General features: G+C 43.2%; 1 protein-coding gene across 3 annotated transcripts in view; it reads right to left on the bottom strand.

Moving 5' to 3' along the window:
* The window catches only part of nhsl2 (NHS-like 2), a 139,236-nt gene that overhangs the window by 70,916 nt on the left and 45,113 nt on the right, over positions 1–23,207 (bottom strand). The window contains exon 1 of one of the 3 annotated variants that reach the window (XM_030430752.1): positions 14,399–15,338. The exons of 1 other annotated variant lie outside the window; for it this stretch is intronic. In XM_030430752.1, the coding sequence (XP_030286612.1) occupies positions 14,399–14,477 (79 nt within the window). In that variant the 5' untranslated portion in view covers positions 14,478–15,338. Of the gene's footprint in view, positions 1–2,652; positions 2,693–14,398; positions 15,339–23,207 lie in introns of those variants that run through there. One more of the 3 variants, XM_030430753.1, reaches the window with a different exon arrangement.

Genomic DNA, 23,207 nt, shown 5'->3' with positions numbered 1-23,207 from the left:
CTCGGGCTCACACCCATCACTCTATCCATCACGCGGCGATTCGGGTGACTGCAGCGCCGCATTTAGCGACTCATCTGCATAAAAATTCGATGAGATTTGATTTCTCTCCCTTTCATTTTCAAATTAAACTCAGGGCAGCGGGCGAAAAGGAGGGCGAGAGACATTTACAAAGAATGAGAGAGAGAGAGAGAGAGAATGTGTGTGAGTGGATCATGATGTATAAGTGTGTGAAATACTGTACGTGTGTGTGTGTGCTGGTAGCATGTGACTGTGTGCTTCATTTTTCCATACTGGAGTGCAGTGTGTGTGTGTGTGTGTGTGTGTGTGTGTGTGTGTGTGTGTGTGGGTGTGTGTGCAGGATATTATAATAATTGCTCTATTGGAAACCATTGTAGCTGAGCTCAAAACCACACTGTGACCGAGCCAGAGTCGAAATGCAATTTCAGCAACATGGTCAAACCAATGTATCGTGTGTGTGTGTGTGTGTGTGTGTGTGTGTGTGTGTGTGTGTGAGAGAGAGAGAGGCAACAAGCACACACACACTACCACAGATGACCTCGATTGACCTTGCAACAACTTTACAGCCATGTGTGAAGACTTTTCGAAGGCGAGAAGACGAACAAAGTGCAAAGTGTGTGCGATACACAAAGAGCCTTTTACAGGGGATGACACTCTCACACACACGCACACACACACACACATACACACACAGGAACACACTCTAAACTATCTGTCTCTATAAGCATTCACGTCTGTATGACAGTAATCTAGGTCATACTTTCTGGTTTTACATTAATATTTTCCCTCTGGCAGGATATCTTTACTTGTTATTTCTAAATTTCTGATTTCCAAGGCTCCTCCTACACTGACACATGCCGTACAGCAGGGTTGTCATGGTGACAAAAATTCTACCAGCTTATAAGCTCATGACAACGCCGACATTACCCGCTGCGACGGCGTTTTAACAAGTAAAGACGCTCACTACCTGTGGCGAGACGTGTCAATTAGCTGCCAACGCAAAATCTAACATTTCCCGCCGCTGCAGCGTCACATTAAAAGCATTTAACAGGCAAAAACACAAGTTTACCTTCATTATGAAGGAGGTTAGTCACAGGAAATGCAATGTGTTCAGTGAGTTTAGCGCTTACTGTGGTCATTCATCCAATACTTGACTTTGAAAACGCCATTTTTAGCACACCTGCAACTTCTCAGTAAAGAAACCAACTCCTTCGCCTCCTTCAGACTTGGTATGTTAAAGGCAAAGTGGATTATTCACACGGGATGGAAGGCTGTTTTACTTTTGTTGCCACTAACACTGCTGGACAGCGTTCGTCTCGACATCTTGTTGAAAACGTCCAGAGGTTTCAAGCTTACGAATGTCGCCATGTTTATACGTTTTAGCTTTTCCTGTTTGTACGATGAAAATTCAATCTAATAATAATAGAAACTTGAGAATGACTGTATGTTTACTGCAGCTTGTCCAAAGCAGAAAGACAACCTTAGAGTTCAGCTGTGAAAGCAGCTTATTACGACACATATTTCAGTTTCTGGTTAGGTGGCGACCTCTAGTGGCTGTTGTTGTTATAACAGCAGCAAAAGGAGGAAGTCAGGTAAAGGAAGGAGGTCGAGGACGTAGAACAAGTACAGGACTTTAATTCAGCAGACTGCTGCCCCTGTCCCTAATGAAAACAGAAGTCAGCGGTGAGTAAATACACATAATATAGCTATTTAAAGCCTCACCAAGTAGTGTTTTTAATGCTAATCCAACTACATACTGTGATATATGTCATCTCGATGACAGAGGGCCTATTCAGCTTTTTAGGTTCGAGGATGTGTCGATTTATTTTTGTCCGTAAAAACCAAATGTGGTTCAACTCTGCAGAACTTTATTTGGAACTCTGGTGGAGATCTGAAATTTGATGGAAAATGACTTCTTATGTTTCCAGTGGATGGAACTGTGCAGCCACGTTTGAATATTTTATTCACTCAGTGTCAACATCACAACAACAACAATAGCAGAAGGGGCGGAAAAAGACCATTTTTCCAGCGATGACGGTGGAAAACAGTGAATTAAGACTTTGATTTAAGCTTTTTAAAGCCGTCCAATATGTCTTTTTAGTTCAAAACAAGAAGTTCAGAAGATAATAAAGCTTGTTATTAACTGTAAACTGTATATCTCCATGTTATTATGCAGCTAGCGATGCTACCCTGTTTTGCTAACAACCTGTGGAATTCTTCGTCTTTATGTCAAACACCAGGTACTACACTGCTCCTGCCTCTCAAACCTGTGAAAGGTTTCATGCCAGACAGACAGACAGACAGACAGACAGACACACACACACACACACACACACACACACACACACAGATATTAACCAGTGGCTGATGCTCCTGCAATGTGTGACACTTTGGCCTCAAATCACCACAAAACTGCATGTACCGCTGCACGTAAACTCGTAGAAACGATGCACACACGTGGTCACGTAACTCTCGCTGATGTCAAGTGTAACATTCCTGAGATCTCCTTATCATGAGGAGAAGCTGCCCTCTTCACGTCAGTACCACTCGGCTCCCTGCTCCAACGTCTCCAAACTTTAACAATCCCTCAACTTCTCCTCACCAAAAACGAAACGTTCCCGGTGTGTCTCTTACCTGATCTGGCCCAGAAAACTTCCATGTCTGTATTCCTGAACTGTCTCCGGCACAGAAGCTATCACACACATGTAAACTCAGAGAGAAAAGTGGAGAGGGAAAGAGGAGGAGGAGGAGGAGGAGGAGGAGGAGGAGGAGAAGAGGCCGGCTGCCCACTGAGGTAAACCCTGTGACTCATTCAGGCTGCGGCGGAGGGGAAAAGATACGGAGGGAGAGAAAAGAAAGAAACACTGAGGGAAAAGTTTTCACTCGTGGTGTGAGAGGAGAGAAAGGGAGGAAGCTGGCGGTGTTGAGCCTCCACCTTCTTTTTTTTTGTTTTTTTTCATTCTTCCTCTTCCCTCCTCACACTTCCCCTACTCCTTCCTCCACCTTTGTAAGGAATCTACAAAGTTTTTAAGAGATTGTGCAGGTGGTCAGTGTAAAGGACGAGTTGACCCAAAAAAGGAGACTTCAGTCATTATCTACTTAGCCTCGTGAAGATGGAAACATTTCTGGAGCTTCACAGCAAAACAGAAGCTTATTCAACATCTTTACTCAAGTAAAAGTAATAGAGAACAGGCTCTGAAATGTTCTCAAAGTATCAAAATAATAAGTTTCCCTCTTAAAGACATTTCTGGTGAAAGCTTACTGAAGCTGACGTCATATTAATATCATTCCAAGACTTTTAAACTTCAGTAGGATTTAAGAATCAGTAAGATTTTGTCCCAGCTGTTCCTGAACGCACCACAAAGACGGTCGATTGTTGAGTCTCATTCCCAGGACGTCAAACAGCCACATTCTGGGTTGGTGAAGCGTCCCGAGCGCCAAAATCCAAGAAGATACGAGACCCCGACACGGCGAATCAGGGCAGCTCAACTGGAGTTCAAACATCCCGGACGTGACTCGATAATATGGGTCAGCACAGATTTGCTGCACTAAATCTCAATTTTCCACACAGCCTACTCCGGTCTAGACCTCTGAATCGCAGCCCACATCTCCAATTAGTTCGGCGATTCGAAGGGGTCTGCCGCACTCGATGACGGCTTCCTCAGTTGAGCAGCGTCATCGAGCCAGAGCCAGAGAAAAAATAAACGGTAACATGTGGATGAATTTCACAGAAATAGACGCTCGATTTGACCTTTTTCTTCTGTTGTGCTGAAATTGTTTCCTGCTACCTAGCAACTGCAAAGCCAGAGAATCTTGACTTTACTCTTTAAAAATCTCTTCTGAACTTCAACTTAAATAAGAAGACTGACAAAACTATTCCATACTATTTACTCTCCGTTGGGAACCACCTGTTATTATTCCTCTAGTATTGAAATAACGTGCAGCAATATCCGAACAATAATCTCCACGTTCAAGTGTTCTCGGCCTCCTTTCCTCTCCTCCATCGCGTCTATTGTCGGTGCAGCCCGGCTCCTTTCCTTCCTCTCCTCAACAGTTACTTCCTGTAAACACTGGAAGGTGACAAGAGTGACCGGCGGCGCTCGCACGTTGTAGTTATGCCCTCGTGTGTGAAACGTCAGAGAAGATGCATGCGATGAAAAACGCCACAACGTTCAGAAAAACAAACGACCAGACAAAGGAGCAGTTACGGCACCACGGTCGCTGACAGGTTGTTATTAATACCTGACATCTGGAGGCTACGGTAGCCTAAGTGTTGGCGAGCCCGGGGCCGGGGCTGTGAGGGTGCTGAGTTTGCAGATCGCTCCCCACCGAGAGTCCAGATGATTAATGCTCCCCTCCACCTTTGACTACAGCTGAGGTTCCTCTCAGCAAGGCACTAAACTCCTGACAGCGCCAGAGAGGCCGCTCAGTCACCATTAAGACCATGGAAGTGGATTTAAAGCACAGCGGTGCAGAACGGTAACAGTTCTGGAGGAGGAGGAGAGGAGCTGAGCTGTGAGTTCACTCGAGGTATAATTAAAGATCAAGAAGTCTCACCTGGACTCACTTTGAGACCAGAGACACGGGGAAAGTTTTCTTCTGTACAGGCACAAGAAGGAAGCTGGTTGCATATTAGTGTTGTCAACTGTGTTTGACTTTGTGTAAAAGAAAAGATTGTTTAAAAAAATGGTAATATTCAGACAGCAGGAGGCCAAAACATACTGTCAAATTGCAGCAAATAACTTTCTGGTAAACAAAACAGGTAAGCCTTTCTTTTACATTCCCCTAATTACCAGGTATTTATCTGTTAAATTCATGGTAACAAAAAAGTGTTACTACGTAATTACCAATGGTAATAACAAAGTAAATATAATACCTAGTAACACATTTTTGTTCCCATATATTTACTCGGTAAATAGCTAGTAATTAGGGGACTGTAGCTACCTGCTTATTACCAGCAGTAATTACCCAATAACAAACTATAATTTACCATATAGTTACCAGGGAAATCCCCGGTATTTTGGCCATAGTTTCATTGTATTTACTTTCTTATTACCATTGTAATTACCTAGTAACACTTTTTTGTTAACATGAATTTACCAGGTAAATACCTGGTAATTAGTGAACTGTAAAGGAAAGGCTTACCAAAAAATATATAATATACAATCAAAGGGGACCTTTAATTATAAGAACCCTCTTATCGAACTTTAGGAAAGTATTTTTATGTGGAAAAAACTTCTGTAACGAAAAAATGGAAATGTTAGGATATTTCACAGTTACAGGTCTTTCATGTTATTTTATGCAATCTTGTGTATTGTATGGATATTGTCATATATTTCCAAAAGACAGGGAAGATGTGTAAAATAAAGGGTTCATAATCTGTTAAAACTACAGATCAAGAGGCGAATTATACAGTTTTTGTTTTGTGCAGCCATATTTTAAGATTGCAGTTATATGGTTCTACTCATAAATGTGGCGACTGCTTTGTGGATGCTGAAATACGTGGAGAAATCTCACCTTTCGATGGTGATAACGAGCCTAACATTTTGTTTTGCAGTGATATAAATTGATGTTGGTGGGTGTTTATCCAATATGCATGTTCCCCTCTGAGCTTCATGACTGTGACTCAGCGACAACAAACATTGATTTTTTTTTTTCCGAGGTTTCACCACCACAAACCTCTCGGAACAGATTTCCACTAACAAGCAAGTTCTGCTTCAGTGTCGTGATGAAGAAGTCTGAGGGGAAAACAATTGTCGTTGAACTTGTGAACTAGACAGACGAATATTTTTCTCACTCAGAAAATCATAGTTTATGAGGGTTTAGCGCAGTTTCTATGATGTTGGTTATGATTAATTCATCATAACGCACTTCAAGTCTGGTCATAATCTCCACAGCGCTGCTTTTATTTCTGTGTAAGTTATCAAGAAGCAACTCAAGTCTTGTCATCCCTTTTCAGTCTTTTCAGGATGCTAATTCCTCCTTCAAAGATTTTACAGTGCAGTCACGTTGACGAAAGTTTATTTTAATCACGCTCGTATGCTGGTTTTTAATATCCTGCAAAGTGACTTTTTCTGAACCTTTTCTCGCTTTTTTTCTTTTCTTATCCCTAAAAACAATCTGAAATCACAAAAGAAGCAGAAAACATCTTTTGAAAAGTGACCCAAACTTTCTGTTTCAAAACTTTTCTCCTGACTTCAACTAATTACATTCTGAGCAAATTGCGTTCGTAACTTTCTAAATGGCTGAAATCCAAAGCACCAAGTTTTCAGCTCCATCCTAAAGCAGCATCTGCTTTTAATTGTCTCCATCCTCCTTTGTTGCAATGCCCCATTAAGTTTTATGAGAAAGAAGAAGGATATAAGCTCATAACAGCCTGCAATACCACAGAAAGTGCAGTATAGTGGAAGTCAGGTCTACTGAAGTCTGAGAGAAGAAGGATACAAACACAATTTAGATCAACTCAAACAAAAGAGTCAAAAAAACACAGTCTGTCATGTATTTGTTAGAGGTCATCTGTACAGAGACCTGTCTCCACCTCTACATCTTTACAGAGACCTGTCTCCACCTCCACATCTTTACAGAGACCTGTCTCCACCTCTACATCTTTACTGAGACCTGTCTCCACCTCTACATCTTTACAGAGACCTGTCTCCACCTCCACATCTTTACAGAGACCTGTCTCCACCTCCACATCTTTACAGAGACCTGTCTCCACCTCCACATCTGTACAGAGACCTGTCTCCACCTCTACATCTTTACAGAGACCTGTCTCCACCTCCACATCTGTACAGAGACCTGTCTCCACCTCTACATCTTTACAGAGACCTGTCTCCACCTCTACATCTTTACTGAGACCTGTCTCCACCTCTACATCTTTACAGAGACCTGTCTCCACCTCCACATCTTTACAGAGACCTGTCTCCACCTCCACATCTTTACAGAGACCTGTCTCCACCTCTACATCTTTACTGAGACCTGTCTCCACCTCCACATCTTTACAGAGACCTGTCTCCACCTCCACATCTTTACAGAGACCTGTCTCCACCTCTACATCTTTACAGAGACCTGTCTCCACCTCTACATCTTTACAGAGACCTGTCTCCACCTCTACATCTTTACAGAGACCTGTCTCCACCTCTACATCTTTACAGAGACCTGTCTCCACCTCTACATCTTTACAGAGACCTGTCTCCACCTCCGCATCTTTACAGAGACCTGTCTCCACCTCTACATCTTTACAGAGACCTGTCTCCACCTCTACATCTTTACAGAGACCTGTCTCCACCTCCACATCTTTACAGAGACCTGTCTCCACCTCTACATCTTTACAGAGACCTGTCTCCTCCTCTACATCTTTACAGAGACCTGTCTCCACCTCCGCATCTTTACAGAGACCTGTCTCCACCTCTACATCTTTACAGAGACCTGTCTCCACCTCTACATCTTTACAGAGACCTGTCTCCACCTCTACATCTTTACAGAGACCTGTCTCCACCTCCGCATCTTTACAGAGACCTGTCTCCACCTCCGCATCTTTACAGAGACCTGTCTCCACCTCCGCATCTTTACAGAGACCTGTCTCCACCTCCACATCTTTACAGAGACCTGTCTCCACCTCTACATCTGTACAGAGACCTGTCTCCACCTCTACATCTGTACAGAGACCTGTCTCCACCTCCACATCTTTACAGAGACCTGTCTCCACCTCCACATCTCTGTAAAGATGTAGAGGTGGAGACAAGTCTCTGTAAAGATGCTGGCAAAAACATTCTCAGATTTTGCCGTTGCATTTGTACATTTTATTTGACCGGACATCAGCCAGGAGCCATCCCCGGCCATTTCTGTGGCCGCAAAAACCGGGCTGCACTGCTTCTGTGAATACTTCCTCCATCGCTGCTTATCAGTGATTTCATGACACTGGAAGTTTGAAACACAAAACAAAGCCAGCTTCCTGCTGCTGATGTCACTTCCTGTCATCAACACACCAGTCATCATGTGACCTGCTCGCCATGCGGCAAACAGATCAGTAGGCGACACACACACACACACGCACACACACACACACACACACACACACACACAGTTGGTAATGAATGGACAAACTTGTGAATACACACACACACACACACACACACTTGTTGGTCATTGGCAGGGCGCCGACCGGCATCCAATTGACCTGCTTTAACACCTGTACGGTTGCCATGGCAGCAGCAGCCTCACTCCCAGGCCCTGTTTCCTGTCTCCCACCCCACTTCTTCTTCTTCTCCTCTGCTTTTCTTTGTCTCTCTTTCAGCATCTCCCCTCGCTCTCTTTATCCTCCTGCATCTCTCTGCTCTCGCTGCTCTTTCTCACGTCTCGTATCTCGCCTCTGATCTCTCAATCGCTGCCTCTACACCCTCCTCCTCCTCCTCGCCGCCATCCAATTATCTCAACACACACCCCTTCTCTTTCCCACCCTCTCTCTCTCTTGCTGCAGGGTGCTGCTGGCTTTGCTGAAGATGACATCATCCATCTGAAAATATATGAATGAACATGCTTGCCATGTGTGCGAGAGCATGTGTGTGTGTGTGTGTGGTGGTCGGTCGGTCATGCCTTTTAGTATGAGCGAGTGAATGGAAAAAGAACAAATAATGACAAAGTAGAAGAAAAGTAGTGGAAAGAAAAAACTATTTGGGGTATTTTTGAGGTTGGAAACAGGAACAAAGGATGAGTGTTATCGGGTGATCACAAGGACAGCAGTTGCGTAGCAGCAGACGAGCACAGAAATAGGCATCATATGGAGAAACCTGTGTGCGCTCACGTGTTTAATTCACAGGAATTAGAATGTCAGCAGCCTGGCAACAAAAAAAAACTGAACACGAGACAGGGGTGAAAATGGAGGCGAAACCGAAGGCGAGAGAGGAGGGAGTGTGAAAGAGTCAGATGGAAATCAGGGGGAAAGGAGGCGAAAAGGAAAGAACGACGATGCGAGATGGCATCAGATCACACAACACGTCCGTCAAAGATGGTCACCATCAATGGATGTTGAAGGAGATTTTAAGATTTAATGCACTTAATGGAAGATGGAGACACGTTTTCCTTCTAAGATTCTAGCTGAAATCATCGTACAATGAATATTTTTAACTTTCTGAAAGGAACAGAAACCTCCCCTCTGATGTAACGTTCAGATACGTATCTTAAAAAAGTGGTCCAACTGTGTTGCTTTGTTAGCATAATTGATATCTACCCAACGTCTCATGCTAATCTGCTAGTTAGGGGTAAACTCAGTGTTGGTAGGCTGTGGCCCAACAGGTAAATTAGGTCTCCAACAAAACGTGTGGAGGGATGGCAGGTTGTCAAAGAGGGCAACACTCAGGAAACAGTTTGTTAGAAGAAACTTTGAAGAAGCAGTCACATGCTAACAGCTAACCGGTATTAAATATGCTGCTTTACCTTGAAATATGGCGCTATGTCTCTTCGGATTTATTCTATCCGTCATCACTTCAGTTGCTGATCAATCAGTAAATGTTGATGATGTAACAATTTGACAGATTTCTCGTGTTTATACGACTTGAAGCCAGGAACACAGCAGAACGAGGAGGAGAGTTAACCCCCAAAGATCATAACTCGAGGTCCAAAATCCAACTGACAAGAGATCAAGACGAAATGAATACATGTTCACGTTAAGGCCCGTTGCATCCGAGGCTTTGTGCTGTAAATGGTGTCAAACTACTGCACAGGGGTGAAAAGTAATGTTTACAAGCTTGTCATTCCGATCTGGTGAGGTGTCTTAGAAGCATAAGTGGTTGTATACTGCTGAGAAACACGGCACAGGGACAAAACAACAAACTTTCAGACACCGAGCATCTGCTAAATCCAACTGCACGGGGAAAACATCATGAAGTCTGATCCCCGTATGAGAAACGCACATAAAGAGAGTGTGTGTTAGAATAACAGAAGATAAAAGACAGAGAGGGATAAAGGTAGAGGAAGAAAGGAACGAGGAAACTAAACGTTCAGAAAAGATCAAATGGATTAAAGTTAAAAGAGCTGAAATCGTCTCTTTAATCAAATGGACTCGGGAGGTCTGTCCTGAACAGATGTGTTGTACACGTCGGTTTCAGTTTGTTGGTAATAAACTGAAGAAGACATAAAGGGAAAATAACCAGAACAAGAAAAAAATCGGCTTTTAATGTGAGCAGTTACGGCTGAACAGACCGAAGAGGAAATTAAAGATGTTGTTTTCATTACCAGGTGATTTCTGGATAGAGCAGTCCAGAAATATCAGAGCAAAGAGGACACAGGTACAAAAATGATCGAATCTAGTTGGCGTGGTTGTCACAGTTGTATCAACAGCACCTTTAGGATCTTCTGGAGATTTAAAAACAATACAAAGGCTCAAATCTCACAGGATACACGTGCAATTTCCCACACTTTCTTATGTTCTGAGGCTGAAACAAAGGACAATTTAGCTTCATTGTTAGCTCCTTAAAAAGCTAACAGTTATGTTAACCACTCCAACAGGCCGACAACAGTGCTAACACCTTCAACAGGCTAACTTCTGTGTTAGCAGGCTAATATCTGTGTTCGTTTCTTCAATAGGCTAACATCTGTGTAAGCCCTTCCAAAAGGCTAACAGTGACGTTAGCTTCTCAAACAGGCTTACATCTCTGTTAGCTTCTGACAACTGGCTAACATCAGTATTAGCTTCTTCAACAGGCTAGCATTATTATTGGCTCCTCTAACAGGACGATGTCCATGTTAAGTTTTCCAACAGGCTAACATCAGTGTTAGCTTTTCCAGCAGGCTAATATCAGTGCTAGGTTCTCCAACAGGCTGCTTTGGATGTTAGCTTCTCCTGCCATTTCTTGCAGTTGTTTTGAATTAATGCACAGGGTCTGAGCCATCCTAACATTGGATTGCTAACCTCGGGAGTTTTGTAATAATCAAATTCCTTTCCTAAGATTTATCCCTACAGCATAAATTCTCAAATGTCCTTGTAAACTGAGTTAAGATAGGATTTCCGACGTGGGAAGTTTCGCTGGCCTCTTGTGTATGTTTGCTAAAACGTTTGACACCGGAGTTCGTTTGACCTTGAACATAGTAGTTTGACAGAACAGTTCCACAGCTTTCAACCTCATAATCACGTTGATGCTGCTGCGTCACACCATCATCATAATACCTTCATTTACCACAAGAGGTCCTCGCAGGTAGATTTCAACACAGGTGGTTTAAAGTGACCACATGACTGTTTTTCTCCTTCGCTCCTGACAAACGCGCTTCCTCCTTCTGCCCATTAAGCATCAATTACGCCTCTTGTCCCTGACCGTATCATCATCATCGTCGCAGCAGCAATCACGGTAAATTACGCCGTCTGGAAACACGACACGGCACCTGCTGACAGTAATGCGAGCGTCACCTCTGAAGGCGGTAAACACACGTATACGGTTTCACCGATTGAAGTCAAGGTCAAACCCATCGAGGAAGCGTCTCGCGTTGATTGTTGCAGCGCGGGCAGGTGCGTGCAGAGCTGGTCTGCTGTCGGTTTGTGTTAAAGCTTACATATAAACCTCCTGCACACACACACACACACACACACATCTCCGGGGCATATGCACATAAGTGTGTGTGGACAGAATGAGAGTGAGCATATGGGTGTGTTTACTCTCAGCGGGAGAGTGTGTATGTGTGTGTGTGTGTGAGCTCTGTGCAGCTCTGCAGCATGACACAAACACTTTGCATGTGTGTTTTTCAAAAAGCCACCTCCTCCTTCTCCTCTTCCTCCCATCATCCACCCGGCTCTTCATCATGCCACACACTCGTTTTCCTTCTCATCCTCTCACTCCAACCTCTCCTCGTCCTCCTTTATCGTCCGGCGAGGAAGCGAGTAAGAGGGGCAGATTTACAAGGGCTGTCATCTCCGCTCGCCTCTCGTTTCCCTTCCCCTCTCTTCCTCTCTCTCTCTCCCGCACACTATCTCTACCTCGCTCGCCCTCAGAGATAATTAAAGAGCCCACTAGTAATCCCATCCAGCCGTGCAGGACGAAGGCAGTGCAGCACACTCGAAACGCACGAGGCTGCAGCGGTACGAGAAATGTGTGTGAAACATAAAACCTTGGTATTTGCACGCACACACACAGAAACACACACACACACAGTTTCAGCTCAGCAGCATCAGCACTAAACCGAAAGCTACGACTGTATACGACACACACACACACACAGAAACACTCAGTCTCTCAGCCCAGTCGCACGCCAAGAGGCAAAAGACCAATTGACCTAGTTCATTCAAACCTGGCAAGCCAGACGAGGGAAGAGATGACTAGAGGAAAGGATGGATGGATGGATGGATGGATGGATGAGAGATCATTAAAATGGATTGGATGGCGAACCAACACTTGATAGACAGATCAATAGACAGATACAGAGAAAGGCTTTCAAGCTGAAAGTGTGGATAGAGGAAGATAATTGATTAATGGTTTTATACGGGGGTGAAAAAGAGAGGTATGCAAGGACGTGAGGCAACATTTATTTTGGATATATTGGATGGTGGGAGGCAGAAAGAAGAAAATGGACAAAAGGAAGTGTTGGATAGATGGATGGAAGAAAGGTATCAATTGGGTTGGATGGCAAACCAATATTCGATGGATATATCGATATACAGCTATACAAAGAGGCTTGTGGGCAGAAGTGTGCATGGAGGAAAAGAAGAATGGATTAATGGGTTAATGAAGGAGTAAAAACAGGGATACATGACATGACATTTATTTGGCATATTATGGTTGCGGCTGAGCGGAAATTGGCGGGGTAGTGGATTAAATTAAGCATAATGGATAGAAAACCAATGCAAGATCGATGGATCAATACATGGATAGATTGGTAACATAAATATAGGCTTGAAAAAGGGTATGAAAAAAGTTCAGTGGCAGGTTTTTGGCAACAGACTGATGTGAGACACCTTAATATGAAACGTGATTGAATCATTGGATGGAAAGCCCAATACGAGACAGATACATCAACAGATAGATTTATGGATTACGTACAGGCATTCAAGAGTGAATGGAAGAAAATATGGATGGTTGGTGTCAATAAAAGAAGAATATATGGACGTGAGATAAAGTAGATATGAGATATTTTAGATGGGGGATGCAGAGATCCGGGTAAAATGGATGAAACGAAGCACATTGGATGGAAAACCAACACCAGACACGGATCAATATACAGATATATGGAACCAATGCAGGTTTTTCCAGCACAAATGGAAGAAAAGATGAGTGGATGGTGTGAAGAAGGGGTGAAATGAGGCACGCATGGTGCATTGATTGAGATATTGTGGAGGTGGGGGTGCAGAAACTGGGAGAAAACGGACGAAATACAGCATCGTTGGATGGAAAACCAATTCAAGATAGATACATTGATATATGGATGAAGTACTGGTGAGAGGACGAAGAGATGGATGATTGAAGGGGGGGAAAAGAGAGGTGAATGGACGTGAGACACTTAGATTTAAGACATTTTGGAACAAACGCAGGTTTTTCCAGCGTAAATGGAAGAAAAGATGAGTGGCTGGTCTGAAAGAACTTGGATGGAGGGATGCAGAAACTGGTGGATGAAACCAATGGACGGAACAATGGACGTGATGGCACAGCAATACTCGATCAATAGAAATGGAGTGAACGGAGGCTGACCGGCGTGTGTGTGTGTGTGTGTGGAATAAATGGACGTACAGATGCATGTAAGAGTAACGAAGGGATAAAAAATGGACATAAAACAATCGATTATATAACGTGACATAGGCACATTTCGAGATAACAGTCGACGTGGTCAAGATGGACAGGAAGAAAATGTATAGATGGAGTGAAAAGAGTGTAACATGAACACATTTTGAATGGAGGGGTGAGGAAAAATAGGAGATAGATCCAGAGTTAAACACTTCGGTGACTGACAAACATGCATGTACGTATGGAGGAGAGGACGCATAGACGAGTGGACGGAGGGGTGAAGGGACGGATGTCTGGGCGTGGGTCACCTGAATTTGAGGCATTGTGAACGCACAGAAATCACGATAAACCAAAAAGAAGGACAAAAAGGGCAGACGAGTGGTGTATACACTGAGGTTCCACCAAGTTAGGTGTGCAGCTGGCGCACCTGGATACGAGACGTTTCAGACGGAGGGGAGACAAACGCAGAGAAGAACGAACGTATGAATGAAATGTGTCACATAGACGGAGGAACGACAAATGGATGGATGGAGGGGACGAGGCATTATTTTGATTGAGTGGTCGCCACACTGACAGAGAGACAGACAGACGGATGGATGGATGGAGGGATGAAAGGCTGATAGACGGACAGAGAGAAATGGAAAATCAAGGAATAGGAAGATAGAGCGATAAAGTACCTGTTGCCGATTTGGGTCTGTGTCTTCCTTTGGGCCGTCGTTGGGAATTGCCCATACTATTCTTCCTGTCCCAAAACATCACCGCCTCATACCACCAACACACACACACACACTGACTGACTGACTGACTGACTGAGACAGAGGCTGACGACGAGTGTGTGTGTGTGTGTGTGGAGTGTCAAAGCGTGCGAGTGTGTGCGAGACGATACCGAGAAAAGTGTGTGTGTGTGTGTGTGTGAGAAAGAGAGAGCGAGAGGGACGACCGAGCGTCACAGCATCACTAGAGCCGACCGCATCCCGGTGTGTGTGACTGCATGTCTATGTGTGTGTGTGTGTGTGTGTGTGTGTGTGTGGGAAGCTCGGCATGTGATTGCGGCTGAGGGTGAGCGAGAGAGTGACAGAAGACGAGAGTGTGTGTCCTGCGCTGTGTGTGTTTGTGTGTGTGTGTGTGTGCGAGCTCTCCCGAGTGCAACGCGCTACGTGAGCTGTTGACAAAGCAGGCTGTGTGCCGGTGTGTGTGTGTGTGTGTGTGGACATGAGTGTGAGAGAGGAAGAAAGTGTGTGTGTGAGCACATCTACACGTTTCAATGAAAGGTTTGGCTGTTGCCGATGAGCATGTGCGTATATTTCGTGTCTGTGTGTGTGAGAGAGAGAGAGAGAGAGAGCATTGGCTGAGTTGATTAGCTTCCAGCCAGTCGCATCCAGCCGCTGCTGTTCAATTCATAAAGAGCCAGGCAGGAAGCAGCCAATCAGGAGGCAGAACCCGAGAGAGGAAGATCGAGTGAGAACGAGTGAGAGAGAGAGAGAGAGAGAGAGAGAGACGGGGATGAGTGGGAGAGGTAGAGCGAGAAATAAGAAAAAAAGGGGAGGGGTCGCTCCGGAGGGAGATGGATTGGCTCTATGTGACCAGAAAACAGAGAGGAGATGCACTATGCGGCCCAAAGTACGCCACCGTCACCGCCACCGCCACCGCCACCGCCGTCCATATAGTTTAGTCTGAGTGCTTTCAGGGGCCGAGGGCGAGTGAAGTTCACGACCCGTCACAAGACGTCAACATTTTCCGTTAATACTACAAACAAAAAGCAAAAAAATGAAGAAAATAATTTGAATTCTTACATTTTCAGACCAAATTAATGTCAATGTGACCGAATGAAAAATGTTCATCCGTCTTTAAACAACACTTAAACAACAATTTATCATTTTTAGTGCACATGAGAATACTTACAAACTTAAATGACCAGTTTTCCTCCTCAACGTCTTTAAATCAGCCTCACCGACTTTTATCCAAACATGCTAACTGTACTTCTTGTGGTTTAAATGCTAAACGATGTGTACAAGTTGAATTCCTGCACATTTTCTAGAATATTTTGCCTCCTATGAAATTATTATTATTTTTATTTTTTTTACAGATATTGTTGTGCTCATTATGTCCGGTGTCAGATTTGGTTCAGTCTTCAGCTCTATAAAGATGTTGTCATGTTTCATTTTGTGAATATGACTCCAATAAAACAGCCCAGTCACCAGAATGAAATGTTGCCATTTTACATTTCTGCAAACTACAGATGTGTTCAAATGTGTACAAGCCATATGTATCATATCAATGTTTCTACAATATGTGTCATATAGTGATCACTTTGAGGACCGCTGCCAAGCCAGAGACCACTGTTCAAGATTGTTTCAGCATTTGTAAGAGTCACACCACTTCATCATTTCGACAAAACCAGGTATTTTAAGTCAAAACATGATCTGCAGACGAGGTGGATTTTGTACCTGAAGGTAAGTGGACCTTAAGCACAAGAGGAAATATGAAGCTGAACAGTAAGAAACACCAAGTTTCAACATATCTGTGGTCTGTATCAACAACATTTATTCTTGAGACTGGGATGAATAAACTACGTGGTGACAGAGTGTCGTAATAGACCTTGAAAGTTGAAAAATGTTTGTTTTTGGTCTCATATTGGTGCTTTTATTATTAATTTCAACCCTTCATGGTTATTTGTTCCTATTATCACTACCATATTATCAAAACAAAAAAAAAAATAGCATTCATAAGACAAAATTTAACATCTAGAAGCTCAGTTTTAACATTTTCTCTGGGAAGGTTACTTCCTGTTACAATGTGCCAGTGGCTTCAATATACTCAGCCAGCTTCATAAAGAAATGGTTTTCTAGTTTGGTGTGGATCTATTGGACCTCACTTGTGCTCATGTGGCTGATTTGGAGCAAATCTCTGCAGCTAATATCCAGAGGAGAGTCTTCCTAGGAGAGTCTGTTAGCAGGAGGTTAGATAACACACATGGTGTAAATGTCTGGGTGTCCACGTACTTTTGGCCATATAGTTAAACTGCAGAAAAAGAGAGGCTGCAGGGAAGTGATGGAGGTGGAAAGAGGAGGAAGAAGAAAAGAAAGGTGCACAGTGAAGTCAGAGGAATGAATAAATGAAGACGGGGAGACGGGGTGGATTCAGACGGACGGAGAGAAATTGAAAGTGAAGGCAGCGGCACAGCGAATGAGATTGAGAGGGTGAGAGAAGAAACGAGGAGAATACTGAATGAGGAGAGGAAAGGGATGGAAGGGAAAGGAAAGGAAATGAGAGGAGAAGAAAGGAAAGGAAAGGAAGGGAAGGGAAAGGAAAGGAAAGGAAAAGAAGAGAAGGTTAAGGTAAGGAAAGGGAAAGGAAAGGAAAGGAAGGGAAAGGAAAGGAAAGGAAAGGAAAGAATAGGAAAGGCAGGGGGAAAATGAAGGACGAAAAGAGGAGAGGAAAGGAAAGGAGGGGAAAGGAATGGTAGATAAGGAAAGGAAAGGAAAGGAAAGGAAAGGAAAGGAGAGGAAAGGAATGGTAGATAAGGAAAGGAAAGGAAAGGAAAGGAAAAGGAAAGGAAAGGAAAGGAAGGAAAGGAATGCTTTTATACCTTCTCCCGTCTTGGTGTCTAATTTTGGATTCTCCAACAAATACCTACTACGAACTGCAACAGCTTTAATGTTTCTGCTGCAGAAGGTCGGTTGCTGCGATGGACTCTGATATAACTATTGTGAGACTACACACAGAATAAGACAAACAAATATAAACAGGTCGTCCAGGTCAGACAGCGCTGCCTCCACCAGTACGTCCTCGCTGATGTAGATTTAACAGAGCGGTCGTAGTCATCGAATGAAACAGCCTCAAAATATTACAAAGACGTGTACTCAAAATGAAAAAAGTCGACTTAACTATCCACACAAACACACACACACAAAGAGAAAACAGGTCGCCGTTAGCCATCGACTAAACCTGACCACACACACACACACACACACACACACACCCACACACAGATCCTGTGAGTCGAGTCCATTTGGCAGGAACAAACAGCAGAAAGCACTGGAGGCCATAACTGTCCTCTCTACTCCACTCACATCCCCAAAACTCTTCACCTCCTAAACTCTCCATCTTTGTCCGCCATATTCTTCATGAAATATGTTATATAATGTTATATTCTCCTCCTACAGTGCCGCATCTCTTCTGTAAAGTGTTAACCCTCAGGAGGACTGAAGGGATATCCCATCAGGATTTTAGTCCGTGACAGACGTCTCAATAATTTAGTGACATCTGGCTTCCTGCTATTGTATTTTTCAGTGCAGGTGCATTAAGAGATTAAGAATATTAAGTGTGGACCAATAATTCTTGCAGCAAACTTCAGAAAAAGAGGAGAGGAGAGCAGAGCAAAGGAAAGGAAAGGAAATGGGAGGAGAGGATGGGATAGGAAGGGAAAGGAAGGTAAAGTATATGAAAGGAAAGGAAAGGAAAGGAAATCTACTGGTTAGAAGACATTAGCAAACATGAATTCACACACACCAGACGGACTCTTCTCCCTCTCGCTGTGTCTTTATATTGATCGGTTACAAACAGAGCGAACCTGCTGCCATCATAAATCTACACCGTCCTTCCTCCTCCTCCTCTTCCTCCTCCTCCTCCAGCTCCACTCCATCTTGTCACCTTTCCACCTCCTCCTCCACCTCCTCCTCCTCCTCCTCCTCCTCGTCTTCCTCACTTCTGTCTCACACATCCTGATTAGCAGCTGATAGATGAAAGGCACTGAATGTGCTCTAAAATATCAACAGTCTGGAAAAAGATTTTAACACCCACACAACTGTATTTACTGCTGGCGTGAAAATGTAGCAAGTTATAGTCTGTTTTATAAGTCAGGGGTTATTTTTTGACACATTGCTCTACTTGTTTTCTAAGTCTTTGGTAAGGAATAAGCAACACGATAGCAGAAGGATCGATCGATCTGGATCGTCACAACCGGGTCTCCTGGTTCCACTAACTTTACATAACTTGTATCAGATCTTCTGTTGATGTAACTTGTAAACTGTGAATTGCTGCTCTTTTCTGTACACGCAACATCTATTGCATGTCTGTCCATCCTGGAAGAGGGATCCCTCCTCTGTGGCTCTTCCTGAGGTTTCTTCCATTGTTTTTTTTACCCTGTTAAAAGGTTTTTTTTCCCTCAACATGTGAAGTTTTTCCTCACTCGAATCGAGGGTCTAAAGACAGAGGATGTTGTTCACTGTACACATTGTAAAGCCCACTGAGGCAATGTGATTGTGATTTTGGGCGATATAAATAAAACTGATTTGAAGGAATGAAAGATTTGAAGGAGTCTTTCTCCAACAATGTCTTTTCCAAAAATGTTTCTAAAGTAATTTGACCAAATCTATAAAAAACAGATGCACAAAGAAGCAAAATAAGTACTTTGTCCCACTTATTTCAGATTAAAGGTGCACTGTGTCAGAAATGTAGATGACAATGAAAAATGTACTAAATGTATCAACAGAATGTGAACAAATAACAGTTTTCACACTATAATTTCTGTGTACTGTGTTGCAGAGATATCTGCTGAAGTTAGCATGCTAACCAGCTAGCGGCACGACTTACTGAGCTAACTAGCTAAGGGCAGCTACAGTTAGCAGCACTTGCACTTGTGACCTACTGCCCCCTATTGGTTCTGTGTATGAATTTGACAAATCGTGGCATATTATAACTTCCATACTGCACCTTTAATAAAGTGTCATCTCATCATGAGTAACTTAAAGGATCATATTTTGATTTCCAGGTCGTCAAAGTTCACTCATTTTTCCATAGTACGCCTTGTTGTTTAGCAGGTTTTCATGACTGAGTTAGATCTTGTCTGATTGTAATCGACCTCTCGTGCAAATCACATTTGTTTTTCTCCAGTATTATGCTGATAAGATCAAAAATAAGGAAATGAAGACGAGATTCCAGCTCGATGACTTCCGCCTGTTTTCTTCCAGAGAAACAAGGTTGGACTTCGCTCTGTGGTGTCACTGGGAGGTTCACTTGTAAAACTTCTGCAGAGAGCTGCAGCCTCAGCAGTGCAACTGAGAAAAATGACTTCACAGCTCATTTCCTCTCCCCAAAGACACATTTTAGTAGATTGTTCCTGTTGTTGTTGGGATCATTATTGCTTTAGTTATAATGAAACAGGTCATGTTTCAAAGGTGTGTTAGTTGCAGGACAAGACTGACGCTGCTCTTTTCAGTGGAGAGTTTAGGGCCGATTCCAAAGGTTGTCCAGGCTTTTAAACCTTCATCAAGGGCTTTGGATAATTTGTGATTGATTAATCTGCTGACTATTTTCGATTAGTCAATAAATCATTTAGTCTAATAAGATCCCAATCAAAATTCCCCTAAAATCCAAAGTGATGCCTTCAAAATCCTTGTTTTATTACAGAGAATATGAGTCCAAAACCCCAAATATTTAGAAACAGTCCAGTAAAACTGTTGCAAAACTAATTTTCTGTCAATAGACAAGTTTATTTATTGACCAAAACAAAAACACAACAGAGTCCACAGTCATGCTAGCAGCTCTGTGAGGCTGTACTTACGCACAGGGGTGCTTTGTGCTAATATTAACATCAGCACACTAACAACGTCACCATGTTCAGCATCTCAGTTTAGTGTGTTAGCATGCTAACAGTTGCTAATCCGCAAACACAAACTACATCTGAGGCTGATGAGATTATTAGTTTTGCTTGTATTTGGTCATAAACCAAAGTTTTTTGGTCTAAAGTCATCCGGAGGGGAACATGAATGATCAATCAATCACTCAATCCAATAGTTTTCAAGAAGTTTGCTGATCACCAATGTCATTGGGATGCATCCTCAGGAGACCACAAGTTTAAAACAACTGATTGTTTTGTTGACTACTGTTGTGAAACGTCAAGTTTGGCATTACGGATCAGACTGAGAAGCTGTGGACACACCGTGATAGTGACTTATCAATCACAACGTAGCCAAGACTTGAAACCAGAGATTGACACCAGAAACTCATCAGGTAACTGTTTACTGAGTGGGAAGTAGGGCCTTTCTCTCATAAACCTACACTGAATCAGACTTCTTTTTGGAACCAGTTGACCGAATTAATGCAGGTTTAATGCTCTTCTGTCCATGTTTTCTAAACAATATGAAGGAAACTGATGGAAAACAGAGTCCAGTTTTCTCTTATCAGCCTTAAACATGGAGGAGAGCTACAACAACAGCCTCACAGGAGCTAGTTCTTCTCCTGTGCCTTGCTCAAGGACACTTTAACATCTGGACAGCTGCCGCCGCGAGGGACTGAACCCTCATCTTCCAGCTTTGTCCTTCTGCAATGAGACAGTTAATGTTTCAAACATATTTGCACTGTGAAGTCTTCTGGGATTCCCTATTACAAATATCCCTAAACCATCCCTAATCCAGGTTCATCCCCGGGCCTCCCACAAAGATCGCTTTCAGCTTGTTGCCTATATTCGATCCCGCCGCTTACGTAACGGCATTGAGGCCACGGGGAAGGAAGGGGAGCGTTGTTAAGAGAGCGGGCCATTCTCTTTCTTGCTGATTCCTCACTTTTGCCACAGCCATTTTTCAGAACATCTCGTTAAGTCGGCGGCATCAATTTCACACGAGCGGCTGCGTCTTGTCAGCCATCGCTGCGGAGAACAGGGACATTTTGCTCTCTTTCTCATCGTCTCCTGCTGACAACTGGTTCTTTCAAACACTCTGTCGTTCCTCCTTCGAACCACTTCTTTTTTTATCATTCCAGCCTTCGTCTTTTTCTCTTTCTGTCCCAGATATTCACACGAGAATGACCAGAACATCTATCACTTAAGACTGATAAGAAATCTGACTTACTTTCTCTTCACACCCATAATATTTACTGTCCTCTTATCTCGAGGCCCGACCTTGAACCAACATGCAAACAATGCAGCGCAGGCCGAGCCAAAACCTTCTCACAATACGCCTGCAGTTGCTTTGAGAGAAACGAGGGATCAAGAATAAAACAAACAAAGGGCTCTCCCTCCTTTTTCTTTCTCTTTACCAACAGTATTCAAGCTTTGTTTACCCCGGCCGTGGTCTGTTTGATCGGTATTCTGCTTTCAAAGAGCCGCTGCGTGGAAAGAAAAATGACACCAGAAACGATCTACCTGTTGGTCCAGTTCAAACAAACGACGGAGAAGGTGCGTTACAATCATTTGTTTTTGTGTCAGACACACAGAAGTGGTGTCGAGGTGTTGAAAATTGCAAACAAATCTGGTCCGGTCGTACCGAGCGATTCTTCCAAGTAAATTAAACACCACCGCACCTCATTTTTACAAGAGGAAACTTTCCAGCTGGGTTGTCACACGGCTGGAAATCAGAGGCGTGGAGGTTATTCAAGGACAGGAAACTTTGTTTTGAAACTAGACCCCTCGCTGAGCTTCAAAAATGTGTGAAACCTTTGATTTTCCTTCATGCTGCACACCTCAGAGTGTTAAAAGTTGCAAAAGTAAACATCACATGCTGGCAGTGATGGAGAGCCGTCTGAATTTTGATCGACTTTATCCTGAAAGACGTCACACAAAAAGACGGCCGTGAATTACAGATCCTCTTCATCTTCAAGGCTGGTGGGCGACACAGAAGTGGTTCAGCCAAACTTGGTTAATCCAGCTTTCACTGGATTTGATTTTTGACCTGAATTTAAGTTTAACTTGATGGAACAAGTTACTTATTACAGCCTCATTTGTTTAAGCCCAGGTCAAACCAGAAAGTGGCACAGCAGAGTTCTTCTGCGTCTTGCTAGAGGCTACATACAACTAGCAAGGTTGGTAGATTGTAGCTTGCAAGCTAACCGCTAACAACAAAGGAACTGTAGTGACTCTCCAAGGAACTATCCAGGTCTACAGTCCCTCAAAGGTCAGCTCTTCACGATCAACGGCGTGAATTTGCATGTTTAACTTTACTGAAGTTGACCTGATTTCCTGTGATAATGCTGCAAAATTTGAAATGTCTGCAAGAAAGACTAACCAGTGAACTTTGGATGATATAAAAATGAACTGTTAATCTTCACTTGTAAGACAAACATGACAAGAAGTGCTCGGAAAACCTGACTTTTTATAGACACATACGGAAAGTAAAATGTTCAACACATAAAATGACTGAATGGATTGATCCCATTGACTCCCTAAAACTACATGACTGCAACAGTGGCCTGCAGCTCGGTTGGGTTAAGGTAACAACACCACCTGATTAGGTTTAGGAAAACATTGTGGATTGCCTTTAAATAAGGGTCGTAATAACGTTTCTTAGATCAAGAGGGGACTTTGAAACATGATTTTATCAACTTGTCGTGAAAGCTTAACTAGTAAATAATCAATGAGAAGAAACTAAAAAACTAAACTAACTGTATCTTTATTATTTCATGATGGAAATTTGCATTTACGAACGGCAAATAAATATTTTCACAGTGACTCTCTGATGGATTGTCGTTGAGGCTCAACAGCACCAAAAG

This window comes from Sparus aurata, chromosome 10 (assembly GCF_900880675.1).
Source record: "Sparus aurata chromosome 10, fSpaAur1.1, whole genome shotgun sequence".
In the NCBI taxonomy this organism is placed as follows: domain Eukaryota; kingdom Metazoa; phylum Chordata; class Actinopteri; order Spariformes; family Sparidae; genus Sparus; species Sparus aurata.
The sequence above is the reverse complement of the archived record's forward strand: the minus strand, read 5'-3'. Positions and strand labels throughout refer to the sequence as shown.